Raw genomic sequence first — 11914 nt, forward strand, 5'->3', positions numbered from 1 at the left:
TGTGTATTAGGGTAGTTTCAGGCTATAAAGGTCAAAATACTTTCACTGGGTTTACTGCCTCACAACCTAAGTGTGATTAGACACTTTTAAATCATCAAATTAGTAAGCAGAACTGGGTACTATAAGCAAAGGAGAGGTAAGTGCTCTCAAAGGCCTCTGTAACGTGAAAATTCCATTGAAGGTTTAAAAACACTGTATTATTGCCATGTTCTGGACTGAGGTAAACCACTAAATACAAAATCTTCTTTCTAATTTGACTTAGCAAGAAACAGCACAAAGCTAATACAAAATACATCATGTTTTCTAAACTAATTTTGTATTCTTTAAATGCTTTAAAGAATGTGATTCAGGCTTATTATATTCTGTGCAATCCTGCTTTAAACTTTCACATTTTGTAAAATGAAATTAATTAAAGGTACTCACATACAACGTTTTAGTGTAACTAACCAACATTATTTGATTGCATATTTATAACTGAGCTAAACTGAATTTGTAGCGCTGGGAACATTAAGGGAAGAGTCGTTCAGGAGTTTAAAGAGCCGGATCTTTTTGATGATATGAGCCAAATGACTCGGATCACAGAAAAGAGTCAAAATTTCCATTTCTCTTGACTTCACGTTTGCGCTTGCGCGTCACTGGCCGCGCAGTTACGTTTGAAACCTGCGAGCACGTCTAGACGGTCTGTGGTGGCTTTAGGTTCCATCCTTGCTTGGTAAAGTTCTGTAACGGTAAGATACCCCGGTATTTCACCAGTCCAAATATATGTTAGGGTAAGGTTTCAGTGATTCGTCTTGGTCTTCCGAAAATCGCTGAGAAGTTAATATTTACTAATGGAATTAGCTAACTCTATGGTTAGCAGCCTTTGCATTAGCACGCTACAGCTAATATTAGCTGGGTGACTGGCAGCTGTAGGAGAGGCTGGTCACTGAAGTTTGGATTTCCGCACCGGTTCTCTGATGTGTGTTATTATATGTTTGCACTACGACCTTTAACATATACACCGTTAAGTCACACTTGAACGTTGCATTCGACCCTGTATTTGCGACACCCAGAAGGCCATGTGCTTATATTCAAACTCAGAACATTTAGCAGGTGGGCTAATGTTTTAACACTGTATGAGCGGACCTGGATTCGCTGGGAAAAACAGAAATCTTGTCAGATTGTCAGCTGTGGAAATAACACACAAAGGACCCGCAATGTAAGACGAGAATAACATCATTAAGCAGCTGAACTAATTTTGAACGGTTGTTTGAACGGTACATGTTTCAACTTTACACGCCGGTGCACAGATTTGACACTGCAGGGGTTTTGTAAAAATAAACATTTCTAACTTCCCTCTTTTCCACCGAAAAAGTAATGAATAAATATGGGATTCCAGCGTATTTTATTTGTTCTTTTCAATATTGACAGATAGATAAAGCAAACACTGCTTGCTATAATTTGCCTTATTCTCTTAAGTATTTGCACACTGTTTTAGGTCCTGTGCACCCAGACGTCACACCATGCATACTTGTTTCGTCCATTCTACATGTTACCAAATGAAAATACTGTCTATTTAACAATTAATGTTGCGGCACATAAAAAAGTAAAACATCATACTTACCAACAGGACAAATAATGATTTGAACTACCCAAGAATATCATGAAGCATTTAATAAGCAATGTGAGCCTTTATTTAAAAATTACATTTAAAATATTTTAAGACTGGTTCCTCTGCTTATTTCCAGTCAATTTTTGTCTTTTATTTATTTTTTTGCTTTTTGTGTTTTCACACCACTGCATTAGCAGTTGGAAAATATGCTATTATATAGACAGATTTAATTCACAATTCTCTGAATGAGCAAACAGGCTGATAACTTGAGATTTACATTCTATTTTCTAGTTATCTTGCATTAAAAAAAATAGCATAATAGTGAAAGTGACCTTTCATCTACAGGCTGCATTGCAATAATATTAGACTAATGAAGTGCATGTTTTTAATATGTATTTAGTGTTTAAAATGTAGTGTATTTTAGTTAGTTTATGGCCTGTCTTTATGTAATTCAAGTCTTCTTTGCCTTTAGCTGTGAGCATGGAGCTGAATGATGCTAACCTGCAGACCCTGACAGAGTTTTTGAGGAAAACATTGGACCCAGATCCAACAGTCAGGCGTCCAGGTAGGTCGTCCAGATGTTTGAGGGCGAGGGGATCTTCTTGTGAAGCATTCACTTGATGTTTTATTTTTTTCTCGTATGAGCCACAATAAAAATTGAGGCGAGCACTTTGTCATTCCACCTGTCTTTTTTGCTTTTGTTTGCTCGTCTTCTCAGCTGAAAAGTTTCTCGAGTCGGTGGAAGGAAACCAGAACTACCCCTTGTTACTTCTCACTTTGCTGGAGAAATCTCAAGACAACGTGATCCGTGTCTGTGCTGCTGTTACCTTCAAGAACTACATCAAAAGAAACTGGAGAATTGTGAGTCAACTCAGCTACTTGAGTGATAAAACAGCGTATTTGTTGTTTCGTAACAGAACTTCCTAATGCCATAACAGGGCTCTAGAGTGCTAATATCTTTGGTGTGACAGAAACAATCTGAGGTTCCTTTGGTGTCAGCAGTCGGAGTAAAAATATAAGTCTCTGTGACATAGAAAATCTCCATGTGAGTGGCAGGCAGCAGCAAAAAGACCATCAAATCAGGCTGAGATGTTAATCAAGTCTAACGTTGCTTGCAATAATGGATCCAAAAGACAACTTTGTTTCACTTAGTTCAAGTCTGAAATAATTGTTCATAAGAAAAATGATCTGAATGCAATAAAATATTCAGCTTGAGATGTTATTCCCTTATTTGTTTATTCCTTTTTAAACATTTGCACTTATAATTTAGATTTTTTTTTTTTTATTTCATTCATTTGTTTTAACCTGGGGTGTTTTTCTTTGTAGTGTTAAAAAAAAAAAAAGTTCAGTATGTTACCTGTCTTATAAATTTCTGCTTCAAATAAAGGACTTTATTTACTAGACAGGTTAATCATTTACAGGTCAATATTGGCTTTATGGACAGTGATTTTGATTTATTTAAAAAAAAAAAAGAAGTGAATCTGTAAAACTGCAATGCTAAGTGTGATGGGAAGAAAAAAAAATCATTTTTGTGCCGGTGCACCTAAGAAAAAAAAAAGTTAAATGCCCCAGTGCAATAAGTTAGTCTAGAGCCCTGCATAATAAAACATTTTCTTCTGAAATAAACAACAATTAAATATGTCGCCTGCATCTTGAATGTATAGACCTTTAATATTGGGCCAATTTCTCTCTGCCTATCTATTATTTTCACTTCAGCTGTCCAGTCAGGAAGAAAGAGACTTGATCTGGTTAGGATTGTGTTGGTTTTTATGTTTTCAGTAGTTGTATATTACCTGTGCGATAAAATTACAGAAAAGTTCAGTTTGTTGCCTATATATATATTTTTTCTGTCACATGGTTTTGTAGAATCAGTAAGAAATCTCAAATATATACATACAGTCTTTACCCATTAGTTCAGAACATTTCTTTGCAGATTTTGGTGAATAAAATAATTTGATTTGTTTCTCCAAGGTTGAAGATGAACCAAACAAAATCTCAGATGCTGACCGAACAGCGATCAAAGCGAACATTGTAAATCTGATGCTGAGCAGCCCAGAACAGATTCAGAAACAGGTAAATGATCACCTGTCGTCTTAACTGACAGTCTAATCTAATCCGAACCTCTGCAGTGATTTGTCTTACCGTAGTTTTTGTGCTTGATGTACCGGTACAGCTGAGTGACGCCATCAGCATCATAGGAAGAGAAGACTTTCCTCAAAAATGGCCGGAGCTTCTGACAGAGATGGTGACCCGCTTCAGAAGCGGAGACTTCCACATCATCAACGGCGTTCTCCGTACCGCACATTCCCTCTTCAAGAGGTCGGCCCTTCACTTCCTAAATATCAAGTTTCAAATGGAGACAATTTCTCTTCGGAAAATTATAAAGAAACTGTTTTTGCTTTCAAGGTACCGCCACGAGTTTAAGTCCAACGAGCTTTGGACTGAGATTAAACTTGTACTGGACACGTTTGCCCTTCCTCTGACGGAGCTCTTCAAGGTGTGTAACCTCACTGCTTTTCTGATTTAACAGTCTTACAAACAGGCTGCATCTATTTTCCAAAGTTAGAATAAAGTACTTTGCAGCCAGGAGTTTATAATCTCGTCTGTTTCATTGTTCCAGGCCACCATCGAGTTGTGTCAAACTCACGCCAACGACGTCAACGCCCTAAAAATCCTTTTCTCGTCCCTAACACTCATTTCAAAGCTTTTCTACAGTCTTAACTTCCAGGTCAGTTTTATGGGTTTTTTGCTTTGACTTGTTTAATAACTTTAGTGTTTTTCTAGAGCTATTTGTCTCTTAAATACAGAAAATGGCATTTCTGCCTTTAAAATGTCATATTTTAAACATAAAAATAATTTATTGTTCTTAAATTAAAATTAACAGTCCCATTTTTTTGCATTTTTTCATGTTACAATCACACATTTCAATGCAGTCTTATTGAGATTCTGTGTGACGGACAAACAAAGTAGGAAGTAGGAGAACAAGAAATTATAGTCAATATTTCATTGAACCAGCTTGAGCTGCAAAAAAACCAAAACTAAATCTGTCACTGGAGAGAGCACATCTGACTTTCTGCAATTTTCATAGAATCTAAATTAGATTTAGATTCTATGCCATTCTAAAACATGAATACGTTTTCATTTAAGCAAATCTATTATACGTCTAGCTGTGTGTTGAGTCGTCATTCTGCTGGAAGGCTAATCTCTGCCCCAGTTTCAAGCTTTTTGCTGTGTCCAAATGGTTTTCTTCTAGGTTTTCCCTTCATTAAACGTCCCCACAGAATGATGCTTACATCACCATATTTCACTATGGAGATGGTGTGTCCAGGATCAGGGAGGTGTAGTACCGTAGTAGCTTTCTGGTGTTTTCAATACGGGTCCAAGCATTCAGTTTGGTTCTCTTGTTTTCTGTGTTCCTCGCACTTCAAACAGTATCTCTTATGACTGAATATGAATGCCAAATGTTTTGGATTGAAAGATCAATATTCTGTGTATCACTTTCCTTCACCCTTACAATTTTGCACTACTTTGTGTCTATAGTTTGAAATCCCAATAAGGAACAAAAGCATTACCGTACCTGTTGCATGACAAAATGTGAGAAAATTTGAAACGGTGTGAATATTTTTCCAAGGTACTGTAGTTTATTTCTATGCTTTATTTAATTGTAAGTAATGTGAAGATGAAACGGGTACTCTGCATGTTATTAATGTCCTCTATGTTATTCTAACAGGACCTTCCAGAGTTCTTTGAGGACAACATGGAGACCTGGATGACCAATTTTCACGGCCTTCTGACTCTGGACAATAAGCTTTTACAAACAGATGTGTGTGTTGTCCTCTCTTTTATAAGGCTGTAAACTTAACTTTTTAGAAAGTTCTGTTTTGTGTTAAACCGTCATATATTTATTTTATTTGCCTCCCGACACATAGGATGAGGAGGAGGCCGGTCTCCTGGAGTTGCTGAAATCTCAAATCTGTGACAACGCAGCTCTTTACGCTCAAAAGTACGACGAGGAATTTCAGCCGTACCTGCCACGCTTTGTTACTGCTATCTGGAACCTTCTGGTCTCCACCGGCCAGGAAGTCAAATATGATCTGGTGAGACTACTGGGCTCTCTATTATACTACCTGTATATGCATATTTGAATTTTTCATTCTCTGTTCGTGTACTAAAACAATAATACACACAATTTCCTTGCAGCTCGTTAGCAATGCTATTCAGTTTTTAGCGTCCGTGTGTGAAAGGCCGCATTACAAGCATCTATTTGAGGACCAGAATACGCTCACCAGCATTTGTGAGAAGGTCATTGTGCCCAACATGGAGTTCAGAAGTAAGTGCTCATCTGCTGCCTTGGATTCCGACCCGTTTCTGTTCTGAAGTGGCGTCAACCAGACTGCTGTCTCCTGTCGAACTTCAGGTGCAGATGAGGAGGCTTTTGAAGATAACTCAGAGGAATACATTCGAAGAGACCTGGAAGGATCTGGTAAAGATTAGGATGATTTAAATCGCATTTTTAAAATGAATTTTCTTAATGAAAATATAAACATACCGAACACTCTTATTCTGATATTCTCTTCATTAAAGTCATATCCTTGTGCGACACTCGCCTTTTTTCAGATTTTTCTGCAGAACATGTCTCCAAATTATGTTTTTTTCTGAAAATTTGCCTATCAATTGTTTTTTTTTTTGTAGAGCATATCTAGACTCTACAACAGACAACAGAAAATGCAAATATCTATTGGGTGGTGTTTGCAAAGCAGCCAATCCAGGAGCAACATTCATTTACCTTGGCACTGATGTCTTAAAATGGGTTATCCTATAACCCATAAACCATTTTAAGACATGCATTAATACACATTACACAGTAATGTGTATTAATTAATGCAGTTATGTATATTTGGTGTTTCAACTATTAACCTAGGCAGTTACAAGCATCTTTTCTTATACATAGCTTATTATGTATATTATATTCATGGGGAGTTGTGGTCCCTCACCACTGTGAATACTGCATTTGTTCTGTTTGTGCCATCTTTACTAAACGTTAAAATAGTTTGTTTTTGTACTTTTGATGTTTTTCCTTCTTTACAGAAATCTGCATTGTCACTTTTTTTCCCCCCCTCTCTCTCAGACATTGACACTCGTCGCAGGGCTGCGTGCGACTTAGTGAGGGGTCTCTGTAAGTTTTTCGAGGGGCCGGTCACGGCCATCTTCTCTGGCTATGTGAACTCGATGCTGTCAGAATATGCCAAGAACCCTGGACAGAACTGGAAACACAAAGATGCAGCCATCTATCTGGTCACATCGCTGGCATCCAAAGCCCAGACACAGAAGGTGAATTCAAACCTGAAATGTGTTGGGTACCCTATATAGGTATAAAGGGTGAATCATATTTTATTTATTTGTTGGATTTTTTTTTTAACAGCATGGTATAACACAAGCCAATGAACTGGTGAATCTGACTGAATTCTTTGTGAACCATATTCTCCCAGATTTGAAATCATCCAATGGTAAGACTTCTTGGTTTGTATGCAGTTGACGTTAATAATCTATTTCTTACATATAGAGCACAATATGTGAAGTTGTAATGGACAGTCAAAAGTCCTTCAGGGAAATACTTGTTGGAAAAAAAGCACGTAAATTCAGAAATATAAGAAGAGGTAAAAAAAATCCAGCAGGTTTCTAGGAGCTTGTAAACTACAGAGAGTGTACAAAGTGGGAGATAGCTTTACTGTAAAGTCAATCTGCATTACTTTGTTCTCATCTAAAAACTTTCCACAAAAAAGCTTGAATGCATGCATCCAAAGTTGCATCATAATAGCGCTCTAGTACCAGAGTTGCTGACTCTGTTGCACAAGTAGTTTTCCACAATTGAGCTGAATGATGCAAACATTCCATCCTTACTAGGACAACTTTGTAGTTTCTCTGAAGTTTAATGGCTGCAGAAACCATTATTGACGTAATTGAGTATGAAAACATAAAACAGCTGTTTGATAAACTGTCTTGATTAATCTTGTAATCTCATCGTAGTTAACGAGTTCCCAGTGCTGAAAGCAGATGCGATCAAGTATGTTATGATTTTCAGAAGTAAGGTATGAAACCGTTTTTGTTTGTTTTTTTTCTCCTGAACTTGTTTAACGTTTTAAATGAAAAGTCAAATTCTCACTAACGACTCGTCTTGTTTTCTCTCTTCAGCTTCCTAAGGAGCAGTTGCTGCAGGCAGTTCCTCTCCTCATAACACACCTGCAGGCGGAGAGCACAGTCGAACACACTTACGCTGCTCATGCTTTGGAGAGGCTGTTCACAATGAGAGGCCCCAACAATGCAACACTGTGAGTGTCAATCCAGATTTATTCTGAAAAGTTCTCTGTATTTGTCTAGATTAATCAGGCACCAGATGGAAACAGTTTTCCTGCACAGTCATCTAAATACCCTAAAACTAATAAATTATACTGCATGGCTTCAGTGGGTCACTTCCGGAGAGATTTCTCCAGTAATTCAGGATTTATTCATGATCATCTGTTTTCAGGATCACTTCGGCAGAGATGGCACCGTTTACTGAACAGCTGCTCACCAACCTGTTCAAAGTGCTCACTCTTCCAGGTTCTGCAGAAAATGAATACATCATGAAAGGTAGTATTTGTTTTTATTGACCAATGTTTTAAGTTAAAAGGTAGTTGCAAATTGACATTTCTCCTTTATTTTCTCCAAAGCCATCATGCGCAGCTTGTCCTTGCTGCAGGAGGCCATAGTTCCTTACATTCCCACTCTGATTGGCCAGCTCACTCATAAGTTGCTCCTAGTGAGCAAGGTAACTATTTTATTTATCTAGAATAGTCATAGTTCTCTTGGGAGTTATATTCATTCACATAAATGTTTTACTTTCTCCCAGAATCCCAGCAAGCCTCACTTTAACCACTACTTGTTCGAGTCTTTGTGTCTGTCTGTGCGGATCACCTGCAAGGCCAACCCGGCCACCGTCAGCAGCTTCGAGGAAGCACTCTTCCCCGTCTTCACAGAAATCCTTCAGAACGACGTCCAAGGTATATTTTAGTTTGGCTTCCGGGGGAAATAAAAACCTCTTGACGTGTTCATGAAACAAGTCGACGCTTTGTTTTGTTTTGCAGAGTTTCTTCCATATGTGTTCCAGGTGATGTCTCTCCTCCTGGAGATCCACTCCAACTCTATTCCTGCTTCCTACATGGCTCTGTTCCCCCACCTGCTGCAGCCCGTCCTGTGGGAACGCACGGGGAACATCCCTCCTCTTGTGCGTCTGCTGCAAGCTTTTCTTGAGAAGGGAGGAGCCTCCATTGCTGCTTCTGCTGCTGACAAAATTGTAAGTTAATCAAATGTTTTTGCGATGCAATAAATACAGAAGCTTCCAATAGTTTGTGCCTTCATGCCTGACTATAACGAGAGTGAGGAATGCTGTTGTTATAATATTTTATTTTTTAAAACATAGATTATACATTTACCTTTCTCCATGTGTAAATGCATTTATTCTCCCATTTCTTTCCATCCCAGCCTGGGTTGCTTGGAGTTTTCCAGAAGCTCATTGCTTCCAAAGCCAACGACCATCAAGGCTTTTACCTTCTCAATAGTATCATAGAGAACATGCCCCCGTGAGTTCTTCATAGTTCCTTTAATTCAATAAAGTATTGCCAGATGAATATCTCTACTAAATTAAATGTTTTTTATTTTTTGTGTGTGTCTGTGTTGCTTCACCAGCGAGTCGATTACTCAGTACAGGAAGCAGATCTTCATTTTGCTCTTCCAGCGACTCCAGAGCTCTAAAACTACAAAGTTTATCAAAAGTTAGTACAATCTTTTTATTAACAGTTTTTTAAGCATGTTTTTTATTTTACTTTTTTTGTGTTATCCTCAATATAATTAGCATTTGAAAAAAACATTTTTTTCAACTTGGCCAGGATTTGCTTTAGAAGATTATATTTTAAGATCATCTTTATTGTGCACAGTGTAGTATTTATTTTTTATTTGTAGTTTTATGAGATGAACCATTTTGGGATTTAAGGGTAAATGGTACATGTTTCTAAGGGGAACAAATTGTTTTACCAAACCAAAGCACAAAATGTTACATACTTTATCCGAATGGCCCACTAAAGAAATGGGGATATTCATGACAACAAATGCTATCAAAACTGAAATATAAAGACAACCAAACTATAGGGGTAGGTCTGAAAACCGAAATTTAACATTTCTATCATACTTGTGTAAGTGAATGAAGGTAAGTATTGTAACTATATTTTAAATGTAGTTTGTTCTTCCAGTCAAATATATTGACCAAACGGCTTAAAAGAGTATCACGTTTTTCTTTTTTCTGTCTCAAAGGTTTCTTAGTGTTCGTCAACTTATATTGTGTCAAATATGGAGCGATTGCACTTCAGGAGATTTTTGACAGCATCCAGCCAAAGTACGTATTCATCTTTTTGTTTGCATTTCTAAGAATTTGTCACTTTACAGCTGAACCAATATTGATTACCCTCACACTAAAAAGCTTTTTGTGCCAGTATTAATTGGATAATCTTCACTTTATCTTGATTATGTCATAATAATGTCTGCTGTCTATGATTCACTTTTACTGTAGAAGTTAATGCTATCTGTGTTTTTGTGTTACTCTGTTTGAACTGCAGGATGTTTGGGATGGTGTTGGAGAAAATCATTATTCCAGAGGTTCAGAAAGTGTCTGGAACTGTTGAGAAGAAGATCTGCGCCGTCGGCATCACAAAGATCCTCACAGAGTGTCCGGCCATGATGGACACGGAGTACACCAAGCTCTGGTAAGAACCAAAAGGCCTGTCCATAATGAACACCAGACATGGTCACAGTTCTAATTCACCACTTCTAATGAACGTCCTTGTTCTGCATTAAAGGCAGATTCCAAGAAAAATAGTTCATTCGACTATCAAAAAGATGAACTTGGAGTTGAAGCTGATTCTCTCCTTAGGACTCCGCTGCTCCAGGCTCTGATTGGTCTGTTTGAGTTGCCAGAAGATGACAGCATCCCAGACGACGAGCATTTCGTAGACATAGAAGACACACCTGGCTACCAGACGGCCTTCTCACAGCTGGCCTTTGCTGGGAGAAAGGAACACGACCCGATCGGAGACGTGGTCGGAAACCCCAAAATCCTGTTGGCCCAGTCACTCCACAAGCTTTCTACTGCCTGTCCTGGAAGGGTAAATTCAGATTCATCCAAAGTTTACATGACGAAACATGTAGAAACTCTGGCGTGAGAACATAACATATAGCTATTGTATTCCAAAATTCTTCCAGAATGAAAATGGCGCAAACGTCGCCTCCTTGTGTTCGTTTTTGCCGCAGGTTCCCTCGATGCTGAACACTAGTCTGAACGCCGAGGCCCTGAAGTTCCTGCAGGGATATTTGCAGGTAGCTTCTGTGCAGCTGGTTTGAAACCGAGGATATGGGGACGCCTCGGTCGGAGGCCACAGTGGTCCCAAAGCAACATGACTGATCAACTCCAGCTGAATTAATGACTCCATTGTTGTGTGATGGATTAACAAGAGGGGGGAAAAACAAAAACCCCTGCATTTTGCCTGAATAAAGGTTGTCTTCTGATAAGAAAACGTTTTAAGTGTTTTTAAAGACATGACCAAATGCTGGCAAAGCAAAACGTATTCTCCTTGGTCATTCAAAAGAATTTGGATTGGTAGAGATTCAGACAGGATTGTGAACTGCAGACCAACCGAACTGAACTGGAGGGACTTCTTTACCAGTTTGGTTTGTTCCAATTAGTTTTGGTCCGGGTGTCTTCAGTCTGTGGCTCAAGCATCAATAACTCATGTTTCTGTTGCATGTTTCCCTCAAATTTGTTGTATTGTCCTTTTTTTCCCCCCCGCACAGTTTCTTAATGTGAATAAAGAGACACACTTCTTTACATCTGTCACTGCTGCAGTGTTTTACTTTTAAATTGGATTCTTGTAAAACTTTATGAAACTTTTTTTTCTTTCAATGTTAGATTTTTAAATGCACTAACATTTATATAAAAAAAAAGCTCTATAATTGCAGGGTGGTGAATAAAATGACTGCAGATGTTTTGACATATACAGTGAGTGCATTTTACATTTATTCCCTGATTTATTATTGGTTTTATTGGAGCATCATGATCTCAATAATAATAAAACAATTGCTTTTTGCTACTGAGCTGGATAAGGACAAATATTTAACTTGCAACAATCTACAGTGAATAAAGTGGTAAGAAGTAAAAAATATTTCCACTGCTCTTTGCAAAATAACAGGAGAAATGCAAATAATTGTGGCACCTGAAATTTTGAAAACGATTAAAAT

At 38.0% G+C, this 11914-nt stretch overlaps 1 protein-coding gene across 1 annotated transcript; it reads left to right on the plus strand.

Annotated features, from left to right (window-relative positions):
- The first annotated feature begins 605 nt into the window (after window positions 1–605).
- cse1l (CSE1 chromosome segregation 1-like (yeast)) lies at window positions 606–11188 on the plus strand. Its single transcript, XM_044123235.1, has 25 exons — window positions 606–728; window positions 2064–2156; window positions 2310–2452; window positions 3563–3664; window positions 3765–3910; window positions 3998–4088; window positions 4212–4319; window positions 5322–5414; window positions 5521–5688; window positions 5792–5921; window positions 6009–6074; window positions 6720–6922; window positions 7014–7098; window positions 7619–7680; window positions 7784–7920; window positions 8118–8221; window positions 8302–8399; window positions 8481–8631; window positions 8716–8924; window positions 9113–9210; window positions 9317–9402; window positions 9938–10019; window positions 10240–10386; window positions 10554–10785; window positions 10931–11188. The coding sequence occupies exons 2-25, from the start codon at window positions 2072–2074 to the stop codon at window positions 11018–11020; spliced, it is 2916 nt and encodes a 971-aa protein (XP_043979170.1). The 5' UTR covers window positions 606–728; window positions 2064–2071; the 3' UTR covers window positions 11021–11188.
- Window positions 11189–11914: the final 726 nt, after the last annotated feature.

This window comes from Gambusia affinis, linkage group LG07 (genome assembly GCF_019740435.1).
Source record: "Gambusia affinis linkage group LG07, SWU_Gaff_1.0, whole genome shotgun sequence".
NCBI lineage: Eukaryota > Metazoa > Chordata > Actinopteri > Cyprinodontiformes > Poeciliidae > Gambusia > Gambusia affinis.

Bases quoted from the DNA above. Each gene is read 5' to 3' on its own strand.
- cse1l (XM_044123235.1), top strand. From the start codon at position 2,072: ATGGAGCTGAATGATGCTAACCTGCAGACCCTGACAGAGTTTTTGAGG. The intron at 7,099-7,618 runs GTAAGACTTCTT...ATCTCATCGTAG, and splicing joins AGATTTGAAATCATCCAATG to TTAACGAGTTCCCAGTGCTG. The intron at 9,403-9,937 runs GTTAGTACAATC...TCTGTCTCAAAG, and splicing joins AACTACAAAGTTTATCAAAA to GTTTCTTAGTGTTCGTCAAC.